The 24,854-nt window shown below is 50.5% G+C and overlaps 1 protein-coding gene across 1 annotated transcript in view; it reads left to right on the top strand.

Annotated features, from left to right (window-relative positions):
• The window catches only part of LOC132209511 (disintegrin and metalloproteinase domain-containing protein 12-like), a 193,002-nt gene extending 170,418 nt beyond the window's left edge, over nucleotides 1–22,584 (top strand). Inside the window, exon 16 of the mRNA XM_059645051.1 lies at nucleotides 22,503–22,584. Coding sequence (XP_059501034.1) covers nucleotides 22,503–22,584 — 82 coding nt within the window. The remainder of the gene's footprint in view (nucleotides 1–22,502) is intronic.
• The last annotated feature ends 2,270 nt before the right edge of the window (nucleotides 22,585–24,854 follow it).

Raw genomic sequence — 24,854 nt, 5'->3', positions numbered from 1 at the left:
AGAATTTACAGTCCCCATGCTGGAAGAGCAGCTCCAGTAGAATTTACAGTCCCCAGGCTAGAAGAGCAGCTCTAGCAGAATTTACAGTCCAAAGGCTAGAAGAGCAGCTCCAGCAGAATTTACAGTCCCCAAGCTAGAAGAGTAGCTCGAGCAGAATTTACAGTCCCCAGGCTAGAAGAGCAGCTCTAGCAGAATTTACAGTCCCGAGGCTAGAAGAGCAGCTCTCGCACAATTTACAGTCCCCAGGCTAGAAGAGCAGCTCCAGTAGAATTTACAGTCCCCTGGCTAGAACAGCAGCTCCAGTAGAATTTACAGTCCCCAGGCTGGAAGAGCAGCTCCAGCAGAATTTACAGTCCCCAGGCTAGAAGAGCAGCTCCAGCACAGTTTTCAGTCCCCAGTCTAGAAGAGCAGCTCCAGCAGAATTTACAGTCCCCAGGCTAGAAGAGCAGCTCAAGTAGAATTTACAGTCCCCAGGCTAGAAGAGCAGCTCTAGGAGAATTTACAGTCCCCAGGCTAGAAGAGCAGCTCCAGTAGAATTTACAGTCCCCAGGCTAGAAGAGCAGCTCCAGTAGAATTTACAGTCCCCAGGCTAGAAGAGCAGCTCCAGTAGAATTTACAGTCCCCAGGCTAGAAGAGCAGCTCTAGTAGAATTTACAGTCCCCAGGCTAGAAGAGGAGTTCCAGTAGAATTTACAGTCCCCAGGCTAGAAGAGCAGCTCCAGCAGTATTTACAGTCCCCAGGCTAGAAGAGCAGCTCCAGTAGAATTTACAGTCCCCAGGCTAGAAGAGCAGCTCCAGTAGAATTTACAGTCCCCAGGCTAGAAGAGCAGCTCCAGTAGAATTTACAGTCCCCAGGCTAGAAGAGCAGCGCCAGCAGAATTTACGGTCACCAGGCTAGAAGAGCAGCTCCAGTAGAATTTACAGTCCCCAGGCTAGAAGAGCAGCTCCAGCAGAATTTACAGTCCCCAGGCTAGAAGAGCAGCTCTAGTAGAATTTACAGTCCCCAGGCTATAAGAGCAGCTCCAGTAGAATTTACAGTCCCCAGGCTAGAAGAGCAGCTCCAGCAGAATTGACAGTCCCCAGGCTAGAAGAGCAGCTCCAGTAGAATTTACAGTCCCCAGGCTAGAAGAGCAGCTCCAGCAGAATTTACAGTCCCCACGCTAGAAGAGCAGCTCCAGTAGAATTTACAGTCCCCAGGCTAGAACAGCAGCTCCAGTAGAATTTACAGTCCCCAGGCTAGAAGAGCAGCTCCAGCAGAATTTACAGTCCCCAGGCTAGAAGAGCAGCTCCAGTAGAATTTACAGTCCCCAGGCTGGAAGAGCAGCTCCAGCAGAATTTACAGTTCCCAGGCTAGAAGACCAGCTCCAGCAGAATTTACAGTCCCCAAGCTAGAAGAGCAGCTCGAGCAGAATTTACAGTCCCCAGGCTAGAAGAGCAGCTCTCGCAGAATTTACAGTCCCCAGGCTAGAAGAGCAGCTCCAGTAGAATTTACAGTCCCCAGGCTAGAAGAGCAGCTCCAGTAGAATTTACAGTCCCCAGGCTAGAACAGCAGCTCCAGTAGAATTTACAGTCCCCAGGCTAGAACAGCAGCTCCAGCAGAATTTACAGTCCCCAGGCTAGAAGAGCAGCTCCAGTAGAATTTACAGTCCCCAGGCTGGAAGAGCAGCTCCAGCAGAATTTACAGTCCCCAGGCTAGAAGAGCAGCTCCAGCAGAATTGACAGTCCCCAGGCTAGAACAGCAGCTCCAGCAGAATTTACAGTCCCCAGGCTAGAAGAGCAGCTCTAGCAGAATTTACAGTCCCCAGGCTAGAAGAGCAGCTCCAGTAGAATTTACAGTCCCCAGGCTAGAAGAGCAGCTCCAGTAGAATTTACAGTACCCAGGCTAGAAGAGCAGCTCCAGTAGAATTGACAGTCCCCAGGCTAGAAGAGCAGCTCTAGTAGAATTTACAGTCCCCAGGCTAGACGAGCAGTTCCAGTAGAATTTACAGTCCCCAGGCTAGAAGAGCAGCTCCAGCAGTATTTACAGTCCCCAGGCTAGAAGAGCAGCTCTAGTAGAATTTACAGTCCCCAGGCTAGAAGAGCAGCTCCAGCAGAATTTACAGTCCCCAGGCGAGAAGAGCAGCTCCAGCAGAATTTACAGTTCCCAGGCTAGAAGAGCAGCTCCAGCAGAATTTACAGTCCCCAAGCTAGAAGAGCAGCTCGAGCAGAATTTACAGTCCCCAGGCTAGAAGAGCAGCTCTAGCAGAATTTACAGTCCCCAGGCTAGAAGAGCAGCTCAAGTAGAATTTACAGTCCCCAGGCTAGAAGAGCAGCTCCAGTAGAATTTACAGTCCCCAGGCTAGAACAGCAGCTCCAGCAGAATTTACAGTCCCCAGGCTAGAAGAGCAGCTCCAGTAGAATTTACAGTCCCCAGGCTGGAAGAGCAGCTCCAGCAGAATTTACAGTCCCCAGGCTAGAAGAGCAGCTCCAGCAGAATTTACAGTCCCCAGGCTAGAACAGCAGCTCCAGCAGAATTTACAGTCCCCAGGCTAGAAGAGCAGCTCTAGCAGAATTTACAGTCCCCAGGCTAGAAGAGCAGCTCCAGTAGAATTTACAGTCCCCAGGCTAGAAGAGCAGCTCCAGTAGAATTTACAGTCCCCAGGCTAGAAGAGCAGCTCCAGTAGAATTTACAGTCCCCAGGCTAGAAGAGCAGCTCTAGTAGAATTTACAGTCCCCAGGCTAGACGAGCAGCTCCAGCAGAATTTACAGTCCAAAGGCGAGAAGAGCAGCTCCAGTAGAATTTACAGTCCCCAGGCTAGAAGAGCAGCTGCAGCAGAATTTACAGTCCCCAGGCTAGAAGAGCAGTTCCAGCAGAATTTACAGTCCCCAGGCTAGAAGAGCAGCTCCAGTAGAATTTTCAATCCCCAGGCTAGAAGAGCAGCTCTAGCAGAATTTACAGTCCCCAGGCTAGAAGAGCAGCTCCAGCAGAATTTGCAGTCGCCAGGCTAGAAGAGCAGCTCTAGCAGAATTTACAGTCCCCAGGCTAGAAGAGCAGCTCTCGTAGAATTTACAGTCCCCAGGCTAGAAGAGCAGCTCCAGCAGAATTTACAGTCCCCAGGCTAGAAGAGCAGCTCTAGCAGAATTTACAGTCCCCATGCTGGAAGAGCAGCTCCAGTAGAATTTACAGTCCCCAGGCTAGAAGAGCAGCTCTAGCAGAATTTACAGTCCAAAGGCTAGAAGAGCAGCTCCAGCAGAATTTACAGTCCCCAAGCTAGAAGAGTAGCTCGAGCAGAATTTACAGTCCCCAGGCTAGAAGAGCAGCTCTAGCAGAATTTACAGTCCCGAGGCTAGAAGAGCAGCTCTCGCACAATTTACAGTCCCCAGGCTAGAAGAGCAGCTCCAGTAGAATTTACAGTCCCCTGGCTAGAACAGCAGCTCCAGTAGAATTTACAGTCCCCAGGCTGGAAGAGCAGCTCCAGCAGAATTTACAGTCCCCAGGCTAGAAGAGCAGCTCCAGCACAGTTTTCAGTCCCCAGTCTAGAAGAGCAGCTCCAGCAGAATTTACAGTCCCCAGGCTAGAAGAGCAGCTCAAGTAGAATTTACAGTCCCCAGGCTAGAAGAGCAGCTCTAGGAGAATTTACAGTCCCCAGGCTAGAAGAGCAGCTCCAGTAGAATTTACAGTCCCCAGGCTAGAAGAGCAGCTCCAGTAGAATTTACAGTCCCCAGGCTAGAAGAGCAGCTCCAGTGGAATTTACAGTCCCCAGGCTAGAAGAGCAGCTCTAGTAGAATTTACAGTCCCCAGGCTAGAAGAGGAGTTCCAGTAGAATTTACAGTCCCCAGGCTAGAAGAGCAGCTCCAGCAGTATTTACAGTCCCCAGGCTAGAAGAGCAGCTCCAGTAGAATTTACAGTCCCCAGGCTAGAAGAGCAGCTCCAGTAGAATTTACAGTCCCCAGGCTAGAAGAGCAGCTCCAGTAGAATTTACAGTCCCCAGGCTAGAAGAGCAGCGCCAGCAGAATTTACGGTCACCAGGCTAGAAGAGCAGCTCCAGTAGAATTTACAGTCCCCAGGCTAGAAGAGCAGCTCCAGCAGAATTTACAGTCCCCAGGCTAGAAGAGCAGCTCTAGTAGAATTTACAGTCCCCAGGCTATAAGAGCAGCTCCAGTAGAATTTACAGTCCCCAGGCTAGAAGAGCAGCTCCAGCAGAATTGACAGTCCCCAGGCTAGAAGAGCAGCTCCAGTAGAATTTACAGTCCCCAGGCTAGAAGAGCAGCTCCAGCAGAATTTACAGTCCCCACGCTAGAAGAGCAGCTCCAGTAGAATTTACAGTCCCCAGGCTAGAACAGCAGCTCCAGTAGAATTTACAGTCCCCAGGCTAGAAGAGCAGCTCCAGCAGAATTTACAGTCCCCAGGCTAGAAGAGCAGCTCCAGTAGAATTTACAGTCCCCAGGCTGGAAGAGCAGCTCCAGCAGAATTTACAGTTCCCAGGCTAGAAGACCAGCTCCAGCAGAATTTACAGTCCCCAAGCTAGAAGAGCAGCTCGAGCAGAATTTACAGTCCCCAGGCTAGAAGAGCAGCTCTCGCAGAATTTACAGTCCCCAGGCTAGAAGAGCAGCTCCAGTAGAATTTACAGTCCCCAGGCTAGAAGAGCAGCTCCAGTAGAATTTACAGTCCCCAGGCTAGAACAGCAGCTCCAGTAGAATTTACAGTCCCCAGGCTAGAACAGCAGCTCCAGCAGAATTTACAGTCCCCAGGCTAGAAGAGCAGCTCCAGTAGAATTTACAGTCCCCAGGCTGGAAGAGCAGCTCCAGCAGAATTTACAGTCCCCAGGCTAGAAGAGCAGCTCCAGCAGAATTGACAGTCCCCAGGCTAGAACAGCAGCTCCAGCAGAATTTACAGTCCCCAGGCTAGAAGAGCAGCTCTAGCAGAATTTACAGTCCCCAGGCTAGAAGAGCAGCTCCAGTAGAATTTACAGTCCCCAGGCTAGAAGAGCAGCTCCAGTAGAATTTACAGTACCCAGGCTAGAAGAGCAGCTCCAGTAGAATTGACAGTCCCCAGGCTAGAAGAGCAGCTCTAGTAGAATTTACAGTCCCCAGGCTAGACGAGCAGTTCCAGTAGAATTTACAGTCCCCAGGCTAGAAGAGCAGCTCCAGCAGTATTTACAGTCCCCAGGCTAGAAGAGCAGCTCTAGTAGAATTTACAGTCCCCAGGCTAGAAGAGCAGCTCCAGCAGAATTTACAGTCCCCAGGCGAGAAGAGCAGCTCCAGCAGAATTTACAGTTCCCAGGCTAGAAGAGCAGCTCCAGCAGAATTTACAGTCCCCAAGCTAGAAGAGCAGCTCGAGCAGAATTTACAGTCCCCAGGCTAGAAGAGCAGCTCTAGCAGAATTTACAGTCCCCAGGCTAGAAGAGCAGCTCCAGTAGAATTTACAGTCCCCAGGCTAGAAGAGCAGCTCCAGTAGAATTTACAGTCCCCAGGCTAGAACAGCAGCTCCAGCAGAATTTACAGTCCCCAGGCTAGAAGAGCAGCTCCAGTAGAATTTACAGTCCCCAGGCTGGAAGAGCAGCTCCAGCAGAATTTACAGTCCCCAGGCTAGAAGAGCAGCTCCAGCAGAATTTACAGTCCCCAGGCTAGAACAGCAGCTCCAGCAGAATTTACAGTCCCCAGGCTAGAAGAGCAGCTCTAGCAGAATTTACAGTCCCCAGGCTAGAAGAGCAGCTCCAGTAGAATTTACAGTCCCCAGGCTAGAAGAGCAGCTCCAGTAGAATTTACAGTCCCCAGGCTAGAATAGCAGCTCCAGTAGAATTTACAGTCCCCAGGCTAGAAGAGCAGCTCTAGTAGAATTTACAGTCCCCAGGCTAGACGAGCAGTTCCAGTAGAATTTACAGTCCCCAGGCTAGAAGAGCAGCTCCAGCAGTATTTACAGTCCCCAGGCTAGAAGAGCAGCTCTAGTAGAATTTACAGTCCCCAGGCTAGAAGAGCAGCTCCAGCAGAATTTACAGTCCCCAGGCGAGAAGAGCAGCTCCAGTAGAATTTACAGTCCCCAGGCTAGAAGAGCAGCTCCAGCAGAATTTACAGTCCAAAGGCGAGAAGAGCAGCTCCAGTAGAATTTACAGTCCCCAGGCGAGAAGAGCAGCTGCAGCAGAATTTACAGTCCCCAGGCTAGAAGAGCAGCTCCAGCAGAATTTACAGTCCCCAGGCGACAAGAGCAGCTCCAGTAGAATTTACAGTCACCAGGCTAGAAGAGCAGCTCTAGCAGAAATTACAGTCCCCAGGCTAGAAGAGCAGCTCCAGCAGAATTTAAAGTCCCCAGGCTAGAAGAGCAGCTCCAGCAGAATTTACAGTCCCCAGGCTAGAAGAGCAGCTCTAGCAGAATTTACAGTCAACAGGCTAGAAGAGCAGCTCCAGCAGAATTTACAGTCCCCAGGCTAGAAGAGCAGCTCTAGCAGAATTTACAGTCCCCATGCTGGAAGAGCAGCTCCAGTAGAATTTAGAGTCCCCAGGCTAGAAGAGCAGCTCAAGTAGAATTTACAGTCCCCAGGCTAGAAGAGCAGCTCGAGCAGAATTTACAGTCCAAAGGCTAGAAGAGCAGCTCCAGCAGAATTTACAGTCCCCAGGCTAGAAGAGCAGCTCGAGCAGAATTTACAGTCCCCAGGCTAGAAGAGCAGCTCTAGCAGAATTTACAGTCCCCAGGCTAGAAGAGCAGCTCCAGTAGAATTTACAGTCCCCAGGCTAGAACAGCAGCTCCAGTAGAATTTACAGTCCCCAGGCTAGAAGAGCAGCGCCAGCAGAATTTACAGTCCCCAGGCTAGAAGAGCAGCTCCAGTAGAATTTACAGTCCCCAGGCTGGAAGAGCAGCTCTAGGAGAATTTACAGTCCCCAGGCTAGAAGAGCAGCTCCAGCAGAATTTACAGTCCCCAGGCTAGAACAGCAGCTCCAGCAGAATTTACAGTCCCCAGGCTAGAGGAGCAGCTCAAGTAGAATTTACAATCCCCAGGATAGAAGAACAGCTCCAGTAGAATTTACAGTCCCCAGGCTAGAAGAGCAGCTCTAGCAGAATTGACAGTCCCCATGCTGGAAGAGCAGCTCCAGTAGAATTTACAGTCCCCAGGCTAGAAGAGGAGTTCCAGTAGAATTTACAGTCCCCAGGCTAGAAGAGCAGCTCCAGCAGTATTTACAGTCCCCAGGCTAGAAGAGCAGCTCCAGTAGAATTTACAGTCCCCAGGCTAGAAGAGCAGCTCCAGTAGAATTTACAGTCCCCAGGCTAGAAGAGCAGCTCCAGTAGAATTTACAGTCCCCAGGCTAGAAGAGCAGCGCCAGCAGAATTTACGGTCACCAGGCTAGAAGAGCAGCTCCAGCAGAATTTACAGTCCCCAGGCTAGAAGAGCAGCTCTAGTAGAATTTACAGTCCCCAGGCTAGAAGAGCAGCTCCAGCAGAATTTACAGTCCCGAGGCTAGAAGAGCAGCTCCATTAGAATTTACAGTCCCCAGGCTAGAAGAGCAGCTCCAGCAGAATTTACAGTCCCCAGGCTAGAAGAGCAGCTCCAGTAGAATTTACAGTCCCCAGGCTAGAAGAGCAGCTCCAGCAGAATTTACAGTCCCCAGACTAGAAGATCAGCTCCAGCAGAATTTACAGTCCCCAGGCTAGAAGAGCAGCTCCCGTAGAATTTACAGTCCAAAGGCTATAAGAGCAGCTCCAGCAGAATTTACAGTCCCCAGGCTAGAACAGCAGCTCTAGCAGAATTTACAGTCCCCAGGCTAGAAGAGCAGCTCTCGTAGAATTTACAGTCCCCAGGCTAGAAGAGCAGCTCCAGCAGAATTTACAGTCCCCAAGCTAGAAGAGCAGCTCTAGCAGAATTTACAGTCCCCATGCTGGAAGAGCAGCTCCAGTAGAATTTACAGTCCCCAGGCTAGAAGAGCAGCTCTAGTAGAATTTACAGTCCCCAGGCTAGAAGAGCAGCTCTAGCAGAATTTACAGTCCAAAGGCTAGAAGAGCAGCTCCAGCAGAATTGACAGTCCCCAGGCTAGAAGAGCAGCTCCAGTAGAATTTACAGTCCCCAGGCTAGAAGAGCAGCTCCAGCAGAATTTACAGTCCCCACGCTAGAAGAGCAGCTCCAGTAGAATTTACAGTCCCCAGGCTAGAACAGCAGCTCCAGTAGAATTTACAGTCCCCAGGCTAGAAGAGCAGCTCCAGCAGAATTTACAGTCCCCAGGCTGGAAGAGCAGCTCCAGTAGAATTTACAGTCCCCAGGCTGGAAGAGCAGCTCCAGCAGAATTTACAGTTCCCAGGCTAGAAGACCAGCTCCAGCAGAATTTACAGTCCCCAAGCTAGAAGAGCAGCTCGAGCAGAATTTACAGTCCCCAGGCTAGAAGAGCAGCTCTCGCAGAATTTACAGTCCCCAGGCTAGAAGAGCAGCTCCAGTAGAATTTACAGTCCCCAGGCTAGAAGAGCAGCTCCAGTAGAATTTACAGTCCCCAGGCTAGAACAGCAGCTCCAGTAGAATTTACAGTCCCCAGGCTAGAACAGCAGCTCCAGCAGAATTTACAGTCCCCAGGCTAGAAGAGCAGCTCCAGTAGAATTTACAGTCCCCAGGCTGGAAGAGCAGCTCCAGCAGAATTTACAGTCCCCAGGCTAGAAGAGCAGCTCCAGCAGAATTGACAGTCCCCAGGCTAGAACAGCAGCTCCAGCAGAATTTACAGTCCCCAGGCTAGAAGAGCAGCTCTAGCAGAATTTACAGTCCCCAGGCTAGAAGAGCAGCTCCAGTAGAATTTACAGTCCCCAGGCTAGAAGAGCAGCTCCAGTAGAATTTACAGTACCCAGGCTAGAAGAGCAGCTCCAGTAGAATTGACAGTCCCCAGGCTAGAAGAGCAGCTCTAGTAGAATTTACAGTCCCCAGGCTAGACGAGCAGTTCCAGTAGAATTTACAGTCCCCAGGCTAGAAGAGCAGCTCCAGCAGTATTTACAGTCCCCAGGCTAGAAGAGCAGCTCTAGTAGAATTTACAGTCCCCAGGCTAGAAGAGCAGCTCCAGCAGAATTTACAGTCCCCAGGCGAGAAGAGCAGCTCCAGCAGAATTTACAGTTCCCAGGCTAGAAGAGCAGCTCCAGCAGAATTTACAGTCCCCAAGCTAGAAGAGCAGCTCGAGCAGAATTTACAGTCCCCAGGCTAGAAGAGCAGCTCTAGCAGAATTTACAGTCCCCAGGCTAGAAGAGCAGCTCCAGTAGAATTTACAGTCCCCAGGCTAGAAGAGCAGCTCCAGTAGAATTTACAGTCCCCAGGCTAGAACAGCAGCTCCAGCAGAATTTACAGTCCCCAGGCTAGAAGAGCAGCTCCAGTAGAATTTACAGTCCCCAGGCTGGAAGAGCAGCTCCAGCAGAATTTACAGTCCCCAGGCTAGAAGAGCAGCTCCAGCAGAATTTACAGTCCCCAGGCTAGAACAGCAGCTCCAGCAGAATTTACAGTCCCCAGGCTAGAAGAGCAGCTCTAGCAGAATTTACAGTCCCCAGGCTAGAAGAGCAGCTCCAGTAGAATTTACAGTCCCCAGGCTAGAAGAGCAGCTCCAGTAGAATTTACAGTCCCCAGGCTAGAATAGCAGCTCCAGTAGAATTTACAGTCCCCAGGCTAGAAGAGCAGCTCTAGTAGAATTTACAGTCCCCAGGCTAGACGAGCAGTTCCAGTAGAATTTACAGTCCCCAGGCTAGAAGAGCAGCTCCAGCAGTATTTACAGTCCCCAGGCTAGAAGAGCAGCTCTAGTAGAATTTACAGTCCCCAGGCTAGAAGAGCAGCTCCAGCAGAATTTACAGTCCCCAGGCGAGAAGAGCAGCTCCAGTAGAATTTACAGTCCCCAGGCTAGAAGAGCAGCTCCAGCAGAATTTACAGTCCAAAGGCGAGAAGAGCAGCTCCAGTAGAATTTACAGTCCCCAGGCGAGAAGAGCAGCTGCAGCAGAATTTACAGTCCCCAGGCTAGAAGAGCAGCTCCAGCAGAATTTACAGTCCCCAGGCGACAAGAGCAGCTCCAGTAGAATTTACAGTCACCAGGCTAGAAGAGCAGCTCTAGCAGAAATTACAGTCCCCAGGCTAGAAGAGCAGCTCCAGCAGAATTTAAAGTCCCCAGGCTAGAAGAGCAGCTCCAGCAGAATTTACAGTCCCCAGGCTAGAAGAGCAGCTCTAGCAGAATTTACAGTCAACAGGCTAGAAGAGCAGCTCTAGCAGAATTTACAGTCCCCAGGCTAGAAGAGCAGCTCTAGCAGAAATTACAGTCCCCATGCTGGAAGAGCAGCTCCAGTAGAATTTAGAGTCCCCAGGCTAGAAGAGCAGCTCAAGTAGAATTTACAGTCCCCAGGCTAGAAGAGCAGCTCGAGCAGAATTTACAGTCCAAAGGCTAGAAGAGCAGCTCCAGCAGAATTTACAGTCCCCAGGCTAGAAGAGCAGCTCGAGCAGAATTTACAGTCCCCAGGCTAGAAGAGCAGCTCTAGCAGAATTTACAGTCCCCAGGCTAGAAGAGCAGCTCCAGTAGAATTTACAGTCCCCAGGCTAGAACAGCAGCTCCAGTAGAATTTACAGTCCCCAGGCTAGAAGAGCAGCGCCAGCAGAATTTACAGTCCCCAGGCTAGAAGAGCAGCTCCAGTAGAATTTACAGTCCCCAGGCTGGAAGAGCAGCTCTAGGAGAATTTACAGTCCCCAGGCTAGAAGAGCAGCTCCAGCAGAATTTACAGTCCCCAGGCTAGAACAGCAGCTCCAGCAGAATTTACAGTCCCCAGGCTAGAGGAGCAGCTCAAGTAGAATTTACAATCCCCAGGATAGAAGAACAGCTCCAGTAGAATTTACAGTCCCCAGGCTAGAAGAGCAGCTCTAGCAGAATTGACAGTCCCCATGCTGGAAGAGCAGCTCCAGTAGAATTTACAGTCCCCAGGCTAGAAGAGGAGTTCCAGTAGAATTTACAGTCCCCAGGCTAGAAGAGCAGCTCCAGCAGTATTTACAGTCCCCAGGCTAGAAGAGCAGCTCCAGTAGAATTTACAGTCCCCAGGCTAGAAGAGCAGCTCCAGTAGAATTTACAGTCCCCAGGCTAGAAGAGCAGCTCCAGTAGAATTTACAGTCCCCAGGCTAGAAGAGCAGCGCCAGCAGAATTTACGGTCACCAGGCTAGAAGAGCAGCTCCAGCAGAATTTACAGTCCCCAGGCTAGAAGAGCAGCTCTAGTAGAATTTACAGTCCCCAGGCTAGAAGAGCAGCTCCAGCAGAATTTACAGTCCCGAGGCTAGAAGAGCAGCTCCATTAGAATTTACAGTCCCCAGGCTAGAAGAGCAGCTCCAGCAGAATTTACAGTCCCCAGGCTAGAAGAGCAGCTCCAGTAGAATTTACAGTCCCCAGGCTAGAAGAGCAGCTCCAGCAGAATTTACAGTCCCCAGACTAGAAGATCAGCTCCAGCAGAATTTACAGTCCCCAGGCTAGAAGAGCAGCTCCCGTAGAATTTACAGTCCAAAGGCTATAAGAGCAGCTCCAGCAGAATTTACAGTCCCCAGGCTAGAACAGCAGCTCTAGCAGAATTTACAGTCCCCAGGCTAGAAGAGCAGCTCTCGTAGAATTTACAGTCCCCAGGCTAGAAGAGCAGCTCCAGCAGAATTTACAGTCCCCAAGCTAGAAGAGCAGCTCTAGCAGAATTTACAGTCCCCATGCTGGAAGAGCAGCTCCAGTAGAATTTACAGTCCCCAGGCTAGAAGAGCAGCTCTAGTAGAATTTACAGTCCCCAGGCTAGAAGAGCAGCTCTAGCAGAATTTACAGTCCAAAGGCTAGAAGAGCAGCTCCAGCAGAATTTACAGTCCCCAGGCTAGAACAGCAGCTCGAGCAGAATTTACAGTCCCCAGGCTAGAAGAGCAGCTCAAGTAGAATTTACAATCCCCAGGCTAGAAGAACAGCTCCAGTAGAATTTACAGTCCCCAGGCTAGAAGAGCAGCTCCAGTAGAATTTACAGTCCCCAGGCTAGAAGAGCAGCTCCAGTAGAATTTACAGACCCCAGGTTAGACGAGCAGCTCCAGTAGAAATTACAGTCCCCAGGCTAGAAGAGCAGCTCTAGTAGAATTTACAGTCCCCAGGCTAGAAGAGCAGCTCTAGCAGAATTTACAGTCCCCAGGCTAGAAGAGCTGCTCTAGCAGAATGTACACTCCCCAGGCTAGAAGAGCAGCTCCAGTAGAATTTACAGTCCCCAGGCTAGAAGAGCAGCTCTAGTAGAATTTACAGTCCCCAGGCTAGAAGAGCAGCTCCAGCAGAATTTACAGTCCCCAGGCTAGAAGAGCAGCTCTAGTAGAATTTACAGTCCCCAGGCTAGAAGACCAGCTCTAGCAGGATTTACAGTCCCCAGGCTAGAAGAGCAGCTCTCGCACAATTTACAGTCCCCAGGCTAGAAGAGCAGCTCCAGCAGAATTTACAGTCCCCAGGCTAGAAGAGCAGCTCTAGTAGAATTTACAGTCCCCAGGCTAGAAGACCAGCTCTAGCAGGATTTACAGTCCCCAGGCTAGAAGAGCAGCTCTCGCACAATTTACAGTCCCCAGGCTAGAAGAGCAGCTCCAGCAGAATTTACAGTCCCCAGGCTAGAAGAGCAACTCTAGCAGAATTTACAGTCCCCAGGCGAGAAGAGCAGCTCCAGTAGAATTTACAGACCCCAGGCTAGACGAGCAGCTCCAGCAGAATTTACAGTCCAAAGGCGAGAAGAGCAGCTCCAGTAGAATTTACAGTCCCCAGGCTAGAAGAGCAGCTGCAGCAGAATTTACAGTCCCCAGGCTAGAAGAGCAGTTCCAGCAGAATTTACAGTCCCCAGGCTAGAAGAGCAGCTCCAGTAGAATTTTCAATCCCCAGGCTAGAAGAGCAGCTCTAGCAGAATTTACAGTCCCCAGGCTAGAAGAGCAGCTCCAGCAGAATTTGCAGTCGCCAGGCTAGAAGAGCAGCTCTAGCTGAATTTACAGTCCCCAGGCTAGAAGAGCAGCTCTCGTAGAATTTACAGTCCCCAGGCTAGAAGAGCAGCTCCAGCAGAATTTACAGTCCCCAGGCTAGAAGAGCAGCTCTAGCAGAATTTACAGTCCCCATGCTGGAAGAGCAGCTCCAGTAGAATTTACAGTCCCCAGGCTAGAAGAGCAGCTCTAGCAGAATTTACAGTCCAAAGGCTATAAGAGCAGCTCCAGCAGAATTTACAGTCCCCAAGCTAGAAGAGTAGCTCGAGCAGAATTTACAGTCCCCAGGCTAGAAGAGCAGCTCTAGCAGAATTTACAGTCCCGAGGCTAGAAGAGCAGCTCTCGCACAATTTACAGTCCCCAGGCTAGAAGAGCAGCTCCAGTAGAATTTACAGTCCCCTGGCTAGAACAGCAGCTCCAGTAGAATTTACAGTCCCCAGGCTGGAAGAGCAGCTCCAGCAGAATTTACAGTCCCCAGGCTAGAAGAGCAGCTCCAGCACAGTTTTCAGTCCCCAGTCTAGAAGAGCAGCTCCAGCAGAATTTACAGTCCCCAGGCTAGAAGAGCAGCTCAAGTAGAATTTACAGTCCCCAGGCTAGAAGAGCAGCTCTAGGAGAATTTACAGTCCCCAGGCTAGAAGAGCAGCTCCAGTAGAATTTACAGTCCCCAGGCTAGAAGAGCAGCTCCAGTAGAATTTACAGTCCCCAGGCTAGAAGAGCAGCTCCAGTGGAATTTACAGTCCCCAGGCTAGAAGAGCAGCTCTAGTAGAATTTACAGTCCCCAGGCTAGAAGAGGAGTTCCAGTAGAATTTACAGTCCCCAGGCTAGAAGAGCAGCTCCAGCAGTATTTACAGTCCCCAGGCTAGAAGAGCAGCTCCAGTAGAATTTACAGTCCCCAGGCTAGAAGAGCAGCTCCAGTAGAATTTACAGTCCCCAGGCTAGAAGAGCAGCTCCAGTAGAATTTACAGTCCCCAGGCTAGAAGAGCAGCGCCAGCAGAATTTACGGTCACCAGGCTAGAAGAGCAGCTCCAGTAGAATTTACAGTCCCCAGGCTAGAAGAGCAGCTCCAGCAGAATTTACAGTCCCCAGGCTAGAAGAGCAGCTCTAGTAGAATTTACAGTCCCCAGGCTATAAGAGCAGCTCCAGTAGAATTTACAGTCCCCAGGCTAGAAGAGCAGCTCCAGCAGAATTGACAGTCCCCAGGCTAGAAGAGCAGCTCCAGTAGAATTTACAGTCCCCAGGCTAGAAGAGCAGCTCCAGCAGAATTTACAGTCCCCACGCTAGAAGAGCAGCTCCAGTAGAATTTACAGTCCCCAGGCTAGAACAGCAGCTCCAGTAGAATTTACAGTCCCCAGGCTAGAAGAGCAGCTCCAGCAGAATTTACAGTCCCCAGGCTAGAAGAGCAGCTCCAGTAGAATTTACAGTCCCCAGGCTGGAAGAGCAGCTCCAGCAGAATTTACAGTTCCCAGGCTAGAAGACCAGCTCCAGCAGAATTTACAGTCCCCAAGCTAGAAGAGCAGCTCGAGCAGAATTTACAGTCCCCAGGCTAGAAGAGCAGCTCTCGCAGAATTTACAGTCCCCAGGCTAGAAGAGCAGCTCCAGTAGAATTTACAGTCCCCAGGCTAGAAGAGCAGCTCCAGTAGAATTTACAGTCCCCAGGCTAGAACAGCAGCTCCAGTAGAATTTACAGTCCCCAGGCTAGAACAGCAGCTCCAGCAGAATTTACAGTCCCCAGGCTAGAAGAGCAGCTCCAGTAGAATTTACAGTCCCCAGGCTGGAAGAGCAGCTCCAGCAGAATTTACAGTCCCCAGGCTAGAAGAGCAGCTCCAGCAGAATTGACAGTCCCCAGGCTAGAACAGCAGCTCCAGCAGAATTTACAGTCCCCAGGCTAGAAGAGCAGCTCTAGCAGAATTTACAGTCCCCAGGCTAGAAGAGCAGCTCCAGTAGAATTTACAGTCCCCAGGCTAGAAGAGCAGCTCCAGTAGAATTTACAGTACCCAGGCTAGAAGAGCAGCTCCAGTAGAATTGACAGTCCCCAGGCTAGAAGAGCAGCTCTAGTAGAATTTACAGTCCCCAGGCTAGACGAGCAGTTCCAGTAGAATTTACAGTCCCCAGGCTAGAAGAGCAGCTCCAGCAGTATTTACAGTCCCCAGGCTAGAAGAGCAGCTCTAGTAGAATTTACAGTCCCCAGGCTGGAAGAGCAGCTCCAGCAGAATTTACAGTCCCCAGGCGAGAAGAGCAGCTCCAGCAGAATTTACAGTTCCCAGGCTAGAAGAGCAGCTCCAGCAGAATTTACAGTCCCCAAGCTAGAAGAGCAGCTCGAGCAGAATTTACAGTCCCCAGGCTAGAAGAGCAGCTCTAGCAGAATTTACAGTCCCCAGGCTAGAAGAGCAGCTCCAGTAGAATTTACAGTCCCCAGGCTAGAAGAGCAGCTCCAGTAGAATTTACAGTCCCCAGGCTAGAACAGCAGCTCCAGCAGAATTTACAGTCCCCAGGCTAGAAGAGCAGCTCCAGTAGAATTTACAGTCCCCAGGCTGGAAGAGCAGCTCCAGCAGAATTTACAGTCCCCAGGCTAGAAGAGCAGCTCCAGCAGAATTTACAGTCCCCAGGCTAGAAGAGCAGCTCCAGTAGAATTTACAGTCCCCAGGCTAGAAGAGCAGCTCCAGCAGAATTTACAGTCCCCAGACTAGAAGATCAGCTCCAGCAGAATTTACAGTCCCCAGGCTAGAAGAGCAGCTCCCGTAGAATTTACAGTCCAAAGGCTATAAGAGCAGCTCCAGCAGAATTTACAGTCCCCAGGCTAGAACAGCAGCTCTAGCAGAATTTACAGTCCCCAGGCTAGAAGAGCAGCTCTCGTAGAATTTACAGTCCCCAGGCTAGAAGAGCAGCTCCAGCAGAATTTACAGTCCCCAAGCTAGAAGAGCAGCTCTGGCAGAATTTACAGTCCCCATGCTGGAAGAGCAGCTCCAGTAGAATTTACAGTCCCCAGGCTAGAAGAGCAGCTCTAGTAGAATTTACAGTCCCCAGGCTAGAAGAGCAGCTCTAGCAGAATTTACAGTCCAAAGGCTAGAAGAGCAGCTCCAGCAGAATTTACAGTCCCCAGGCTAGAACAGCAGCTCGAGCAGAATTTACAGTCCCCAGGCTAGAAGAGCAGCTCAAGTAGAATTTACAATCCCCAGGCTAGAAGAACAGCTCCAGTAGAATTTACAGTCCCCAGGCTAGAAGAGCAGCTCCAGTAGAATTTACAGTCCCCAGGCTAGAAGAGCAGCTCCAGTAGAATTTACAGACCCCAGGTTAGACGAGCAGCTCCAGTAGAAATTACAGTCCCCAGGCTAGAAGAGCAGCTCTAGTAGAATTTACAGTCCCCAGGCTAGAAGAGCAGCTCTAGCAGAATTTACAGTCCCCAGGCTAGAAGAGCTGCTCTAGCAGAATGTACACTCCCCAGGCTAGAAGAGCAGCTCCAGTAGAATTTACAGTCCCCAGGCTAGAAGAGCAGCTCTAGTAGAATTTACAGTCCCCAGGCTAGAAGAGCAGCTCCAGCAGAATTTACAGTCCCCAGGCTAGAAGAGCAGCTCTAGTAGAATTTACAGTCCCCAGGCTAGAAGACCAGCTCTAGCAGGATTTACAGTCCCCAGGCTAGAAGAGCAGCTCTCGCACAATTTACAGTCCCCAGGCTAGAAGAGCAGCTCCAGCAGAATTTACAGTCCCCAGGCTAGAAGAGCAGCTCTAGTAGAATTTACAGTCCCCAGGCTAGAAGACCAGCTCTAGCAGGATTTACAGTCCCCAGGCTAGAAGAGCAGCTCTCGCACAATTTACAGTCCCCAGGCTAGAAGAGCAGCTCCAGCAGAATTTACAGTCCCCAGGCTAGAAGAGCAACTCTAGCAGAATTTACAGTCCCCAGGCGAGAAGAGCAGCTCCAGTAGAATTTACAGACCCCAGGCTAGACGAGCAGCTCCAGCAGAATTTACAGTCCAAAGGCGAGAAGAGCAGCTCCAGTAGAATTTACAGTCCCCAGGCTAGAAGAGCAGCTGCAGCAGAATTTACAGTCCCCAGGCTAGAAGAGCAGTTCCAGCAGAATTTACAGTCCCCAGGCTAGAAGAGCAGCTCCAGTAGAATTTTCAATCCCCAGGCTAGAAGAGCAGCTCTAGCAGAATTTACAGTCCCCAGGCTAGAAGAGCAGCTCCAGCAGAATTTGCAGTCGCCAGGCTAGAAGAGCAGCTCTAGCTGAATTTACAGTCCCCAGGCTAGAAGAGCAGCTCTCGTAGAATTTACAGTCCCCAGGCTAGAAGAGCAGCTCCAGCAGAATTTACAGTCCCCAGGCTAGAAGAGCAGCTCTAGCAGAATTTACAGTCCCCATGCTGGAAGAGCAGCTCCAGTAGAATTTACAGTCCCCAGGCTAGAAGAGCAGCTCTAGCAGAATTTACAGTCCAAAGGCTATAAGAGCAGCTCCAGCAGAATTTACAGTCCCCAAGCTAGAAGAGTAGCTCGAGCAGAATTTACAGTCCCCAGGCTAGAAGAGCAGCTCTAGCAGAATTTACAGTCCCGAGGCTAGAAGAGCAGCTCTCGCACAATTTACAGTCCCCAGGCTAGAAGAGCAGCTCCAGTAGAATTTACAGTCCCCTGGCTAGAACAGCAGCTCCAGTAGAATTTACAGTCCCCAGGCTGGAAGAGCAGCTCCAGCAGAATTTACAGTCCCCAGGCTAGAAGAGCAGCTCCAGCACAGTTTTCAGTCCCCAGTCTAGAAGAGCAGCTCCAGCAGAATTTACAGTCCCCAGGCTAGAAGAGCAGCTCAAGTAGAATTTACAGTCCCCAGGCTAGAAGAGCAGCTCTAGGAGAATTTACAGTCCCCAGGCTAGAAGAGCAGCTCCAGTAGAATTTACAGTCCCCAGGCTAGAAGAGCAGCTCCAGTAGAATTTACAGTCCCCAGGCTAGAAGAGCAGCTCCAGTGGAATTTACAGTCCCCAGGCTAGAAGAGCAGCTCTAGTAGAATTTACAGTCCCCAGGCTAGAAGAGGAGTTCCAGTAGAATTTACAGTCCCCAGGCTAGAAGAGCAGCTCCAGCAGTATTTACAGTCCCCAGGCTAGAAGAGCAGCTCCAGTAGAATTTACAGTCCCCAGGCTAGAAGAGCAGCTCCAGTAGAATTTACAGTCCCCAGGCTAGAAGAGCAGCTCCAGTAGAATTTACAGTCCCCAGGCTAGAAGAGCAGCGCCAGCAGAATTTACGGTCACCAGGCTAGAAGAGCAGCTCCAGTAGAATTTACAGTCCCCAGGCTAGAAGAGCAGCTCCAGCAGAATTTACAGTCCCCAGGCTAGAAGAGCAGCTCTAGTAGAATTTACAGTCCCCAGGCTATAAGAGCAGCTCCAGTAGAATTTACAGTCCCCAGGCTAGAAGAGCAGCTCCAGCAGAATTGACAGTCCCCAGGCTAGAAGAGCAGCTCCAGTAGAATTTACAGTCCCCAGGCTAGAAGAGCAGCTCCAGCAGAATTTACAGTCCCCACGCTAGAAGAGCAGCTCCAGTAGAATTTACAGTCCCCAGGCTAGAACAGCAGCTCCAGTAGAATTTACAGTCCCCAGGCTAGAAGAGCAGCTCCAGCAGAATTTACAGTCCCCAGGCTAGAAGAGCAGCTCCAGTAGAATTTACAGTCCCCAGGCTGGAAGAGCAGCTCCAGCAGAATTTACAGTTCCCAGGCTAGAAGACCAGCTCCAGCAGAATTTACAGTCCCCAAGCTAGAAGAGCAGCTCGAGCAGAATTTACAGTCCCCAGGCTAGAAGAGCAGCTCTCGCAGAATTTACAGTCCCCAGGCTAGAAGAGCAGCTCCAGTAGAATTTACAGTCCCCAGGCTAGAAGAGCAGCTCCAGTAGAATTTACAGTCCCCAGGCTAGAACAGCAGCTCCAGTAGAATTTACAGTCCCCAGGCTAGAACAGCAGCTCCAGCAGAATTTACAGTCCCCAGGCTAGAAGAGCAGCTCCAGTAGAATTTACAGTCCCCAGGCTGGAAGAGCAGCTCCAGCAGAATTTACAGTCCCCAGGCTAGAAGAGCAGCTCCAGCAGAATTGACAGTCCCCAGGCTAGAACAGCAGCTCCAGCAGAATTTACAGTCCCCAGGCTAGAAGAGCAGCTCTAGCAGAATTTACAGTCCCCAGGCTAGAAGAGCAGCTCCAGTAGAATTTACAGTCCCCAGGCTAGAAGAGCAGCTCCAGTAGAATTTACAGTACCCAGGCTAGAAGAGCAGCTCCAGTAGAATTGACAGTCCCCAGGCTAGAAGAGCAGCTCTAGTAGAATTTACAGTCCCCAGGCTAGACGAGCAGTTCCAGTAGAATTTACAGTCCCCAGGCTAGAAGAGCAGCTCCAGCAGTATTTACAGTCCCCAGGCTAGAAGAGCAGCTCTAGTAGAATTTACAGTCCCCAGGCTGGAAGAGCAGCTCCAGCAGAATTTACAGTCCCCAGGCGAGAAGAGCAGCTCCAGCAGAATTTACAGTTCCCAGGCTAGAAGAGCAGCTCCAGCAGAATTTACAGTCCCCAAGCTAGAAGAGCAGCTCGAGCAGAATTTACAGTCCCCAGGCTAGAAGAGCAGCTCTAGCAGAATTTACAGTCCCCAGGCTAGAAGAGCAGCTCCAGTAGAATTTACAGTCCCCAGGCTAGAAGAGCAGCTCCAGTAGAATTTACAGTCCCCAGGCTAGAACAGCAGCTCCAGCAGAATTTACAGTCCCCAGGCTAGAAGAGCAGCTCCAGTAGAATTTACAGTCCCCAGGCTGGAAGAGCAGCTCCAGCAGAATTTACAGTCCCCAGGCTAGAAGAGCAGCTCCAGCAGAATTTACAGTCCCCAGGCTAGAACAGCAGCTCCAGCAGAATTTACAGTCCCCAGGCTAGAAGAGCAGCTCTAGCAGAATTTACAGTCCCCAGGCTAGAAGAGCAGCTCCAGTAGAATTTACAGTCCCCAGGCTAGAAGAGCAGCTCCAGTAGAATTTACAGTCCCCAGGCTAGAAGAGCAGCTCCAGTAGAATTTACAGTCCCCAGGCTAGAAGAGCAGCTCTAGTAGAATTTACAGTCCCCAGGCTAGACGAGCAGTTCCAGTAGAATTTACAGTCCCCAGGCTAGAAGAGCAGCTCCAGCAGTATTTACAGTCCCCAGGCTAGAAGAGCAGCTCTAGTAGAATTTACAGTCCCCAGGCTAGAAGAGCAGCTCCAGCAGAATTTACAGTCCCCAGGCGAGAAGAGCAGCTCCAGTAGAATTTACAGTCCCCAGGCTAGAAGAGCAGCTCCAGCAGAATTTACAGTCCAAAGGCGAGAAGAGCAGCTCCAGTAGAATTTACAGTCCCCAGGCGAGAAGAGCAGCTGCAGCAGAATTTACAGTCCCCAGGCTAGAAGAGCAGCTCCAGCAGAATTTACAGTCCCCAGGCGACAAGAGCAGCTCCAGTAGAATTTACAGTCACCAGGCTAGAAGAGCAGCTCTAGCAGAAATTACAGTCCCCAGGCTAGAAGAGCAGCTCCAGCAGAATTTAAAGTCCCCAGGCTAGAAGAGCAGCTCCAGCAGATTTTACAGTCCCCAGGCTAGAAGAGCAGCTCTAGCAGAATTTACAGTCAACAGGCTAGAAGAGCAGCTCCAGCAGAATTTACAGTCCCCAGGCTAGAAGAGCAGCTCTAGCAGAATTTACAGTCCCCATGCTGGAAGAGCAGCTCCAGTAGAATTTAGAGTCCCCAGGCTAGAAGAGCAGCTCAAGTAGAATTTACAGTCCCCAGGCTAGAAGAGCAGCTCGAGCAGAATTTACAGTCCAAAGGCTAGAAGAGCAGCTCCAGCAGAATTTACAGTCCCCAGGCTAGAAGAGCAGCTCGAGCAGAATTTACAGTCCCCAGGCTAGAAGAGCAGCTCTAGCAGAATTTACAGTCCCCAGGCTAGAAGAGCAGCTCCAGTAGAATTTACAGTCCCCAGGCTAGAACAGCAGCTCCAGTAGAATTTACAGTCCCCAGGCTAGAAGAGCAGCGCCAGCAGAATTTACAGTCCCCAGGCTAGAAGAGCAGCTCCAGTAGAATTTACAGTCCCCAGGCTGGAAGAGCAGCTCTAGGAGAATTTACAGTCCCCAGGCTAGAAGAGCAGCTCCAGCAGAATTTACAGTCCCCAGGCTAGAACAGCAGCTCCAGCAGAATTTACAGTCCCCAGGCTAGAGGAGCAGCTCAAGTAGAATTTACAATCCCCAGGATAGAAGAACAGCTCCAGTAGAATTTACAGTCCCCAGGCTAGAAGAGCAGCTCTAGCAGAATTGACAGTCCCCAGGCTAGAAGAGCAGCTCCAGCAGAATTTACAGTCCCCAGGCTAGAAGAGCAGCTGCAGCAGAATTTACAGTCCCCAGGCTTGAAGAGCAGCTCCAGTAGAATTTACAGACCCCAGGTTAGACGAGCAGCTCCAGTAGAATTTACAGTCCCCAGGCTAGAAGAGCAGCTCTAGCAGAATTTACAGTCCCCAGGCTAGAAGAGCAGCTCCAGTAGAATTTACAGTCCCCAGGCTAGAAGAGCAGCTCTAGCAGAATTTACAGTCCCCAGGCTAGAAGAGCAGCTCCAGCAGAATTTACAGTCCCCAGGCTAGAAGAGCAGCTCTAGCAGAATTTACAGTCCCCAGGCTAGAAGAGCAACTCTAGCAGAATTTACAGTCCCCAGGCTAGAAGAGCAGCTATAGCAGAATTTACAGTCCCCAGGCTAGAAGAGCAGCTCTAGCAGAATTTACAGTCCCCAGGCTAGAAGAGCAGCTCTAGCAGAATTTACAGTCCCCAGGCTAGAAGAGCAGCTCGAGCAGAATTTACAGTCCCCAGGCTAGAAGAGCAGCTCTAGCAGAATTTACAGTCCCCAGGCTAGAAGAGCAGCTCTAGCAGAATTTACAGTCCCCAGGCTAGAAGAGCAGCTCTAGCAGAATTTACAGTCCCCAGGCTAGAAGAGCAACTCTAGCAGAATTTACAGTCCCCAGGCTAGAAGAGCAGCTATAGCAGAATTTACAGTCCCCAGGCTAGAAGAGCAGCTCTAGCAGAATTTACAGTCCCCAGGCTAGAAGAGCAGCTCCAGCAGAATTTACAGTCCCCAGGCTAGAAGAGCAGCTCCAGGAGAATTTACAGTCCCCAGGCTAGAAGAGCAGCTCCAGTAGAATTTACAGTCCCCAGGCTAGAAGAGCAGCTCCAGCAGAATTTACAGTCCCCAGGCTAGAAGAGCAGCTCCAGCAGAATTTACAGTCCCCAGGCTAGAAGAGCAGCTCTAGCAGAATTTACAGTCCCCAGGCTAGAAGAGCAGCTCCAGCAGAATTTACAGTCCCCAGGCTAGAAGAGCAGCTCCAGTAGAATTTACAGTCCCCAGGCTAGAAGCCATTTTGTTGCTAACTTGCACCAGCAGCCATCTTGTGCCTGGAACCAAATCTCAGATTCTCATCTCCCCGCTTTGGTCCTTGCATGACCACACCATAGGGTGGGAGAGCAAAGATTAGGTCAGTCCAAGCAGATGGACGCCAGAGCCTGCCAATACTGCTCCACCTGCAAGGAGGAGGATGGTTAATCCACAAATGAGGCAGTTTCTATTTCTGACACTAATGACTCCCGGTGATCCCCCTCGAGACGGGGACCCGAGGAACCTGTAGCCAAGCAAGGACCCCAGTGTGACTGGGGTCCTCCCAGTCTGCACAAAATTGTGTGGTAATGGTTCGGGCCGATATCTTTCTACGGGTATGTCCTCACTGGGGGCATGGGACAGTACATGGTCTGATAGTACCATCTGCAAAGAGGACTGGAAGGGTCGGGGTGGCCGTCGTGTATACCCCATTAAGGAGGAACACAAAGCCTTTCTTAGCTCGATAGCATTTGACCTCCTGTTTATTTTACTGCATGAATTGTTTGTACCACCAGTTTTCCGGCTGGCTGGAGTCTCCGCCTGATCCCACCAGCTGGTAGGCATCAAATGGATACATCCAGGGGGCTGAACTGACATGTGTCCCATTACATTGGCCACAAATAAACTGTCTACCGGCATAACAAAGTGTGGAGCTGGATGAACACAGCAGGCCTAGCAGCATCTGAGGAGCACAAAAGCTGACGTTTCAAGCCCAGACCCTTCATCAGAGGATCTAGGCCCGAAACGTCAGCTTTTGTGCTCCTGAGATGCTGCTGGGCCTGCTGTGTTCATCCAGCTCCACACTTTGTTATCTCGGATTCTCCAGCATCTGCAGTTCCCACTATCACTGATCACAACTTCTACCGGCAGTTACGTTAGGACATCTTTGTTCATCACAAGTGCAGGTAAACAGGCCGTTGTTCACTTGGCAATGTTGGCGGGAGCACTGTATCTACACACAGGAGGTGTCACTGGGGACTAGAGCGTATGCGCACCCCCATCCCTGTTCTGAAAAGCAAAGCAGGTGACTTAGTGGGTTCAAACATGTTGTGTCATTCTTCCCCCAAGTTCCTATACAATTTGGGGACTGTGTCCTGTTTAAGTTTATCAGCTGTACACATCGCCCGTGAATACTTCATCGGTATGTACCAGTCTGGCCTACGCATGAGGCGTTAGTCGTGTCAGTCATGTATAAGTCAAAGGGGGTCCACCCAGGGGTGGCTACAAATAACGCCTCTACTGATAGGGCAAGTGGGTAACACACGGTGCGGTTTCCATATAAAAGGATAGGAGCCTTAAAAAACAAATTGTCCTTTAGGCTTAATGCCATAAAGGCGGCCATGACAATGGAAAGCCCAAGAGCAGCCTTTAGCCCTTTTGCGGGGGCCCATCGTTTACAATCACTCAGGTGATTCCAGCGGCTCTGTCCTCTGGCCATTGGCTGCTGTTGGTGTTTGCAGGTGTACCTAGAATGGCCGGGAGATTCCTTCTGGTCGTCCTAGAGCAAGGATTAGGATATCTAAAACAAAAGAAGAGCTACTATTCGAAACATGCAGTTTTGCTTGTATCTTAGGAGTCTGGTTTGTTACCAACCGATTCCGGTTCCTTCCCCCATTCCTCTTCGTCTCCATCTCCTTCATCTCCCACTTCGGAAGGGGCTTGACCTTGCAATGATGGAGGTGAACCCAGGCGGAGCGCCTGGCGACCTTAGCAGCAGTAGGGGTGGTGAGGAGAACCTGGAAGGGCCCTTCCCATCGAGGTTGGAGGCCACGGCGCATCCAATTCTTGATGAGAACGAAGGAGCTGGGTTCAACAGTCAGAACAGTGTCAAGGGAGGGGAGCTTCTCATAAGCAGCACGGACCTGGGGGTGAAGACCTTGTAAAATTTTAATCGAAGTAAGAATATAGGAGGACATGTCTTCAGTCATGTGGTGGAAATGAACAGGGGAAGGGGCATCATTCCCAGAAAGCTTGACTGTAAATGATTTCAGCTGGGGACAAGCGTGTTTTGCCCATGAGAGTGCAACACAGGTGGAATAAGACCAGAGGCAACAACTGAACCCAGGAGAGACCAGTCACAGAAGTCAATTTGGCAAGTTTAGTTTTCAAAGTCTGGGTATAATGTTCTACAAGCCCCACAGCCTGAGGGCAATAGGAACAATGAGGTTGGCGGGGAATCCCAAAATTAGCGCATATTTCATATTAATATCCCGAAAGTGGGGGCCATTGTCTGAACTAACCTTTCGAGGTACTCCGAACCTTGGTACAATTTATGTCAGTAGTAATTTTATCACTGTTGAGGCTTTGTTATTAGTGGTTGGAAAGGCCTCACTCCATCTACTAAATGCGTCAACAGTAACAAGACAATACCTATAGCAGTGTACACATGACAATGCAATAAAATCATGCTGAATGCACTCACATAGACCACCTGGCGAGAGTGTTTTCCTGTTACGCAGAGCACTCCTTGAGCAGTCAATAAGCATTGGTAACAAAGCAGCAGGTGTACACACTTGGCCAACTGGAGTGACTCAGTGGCCTGAGGACGCAGAGCGCGAACACCCATGCGTCTTCCATAA

The sequence above is a fragment of the Stegostoma tigrinum genome, chromosome 1 (genome assembly GCF_030684315.1).
Source record: "Stegostoma tigrinum isolate sSteTig4 chromosome 1, sSteTig4.hap1, whole genome shotgun sequence".
NCBI lineage: Eukaryota > Metazoa > Chordata > Chondrichthyes > Orectolobiformes > Stegostomatidae > Stegostoma > Stegostoma tigrinum.
The sequence above is the reverse complement of the archived record's forward strand: the minus strand, read 5'-3'. Positions and strand labels throughout refer to the sequence as shown.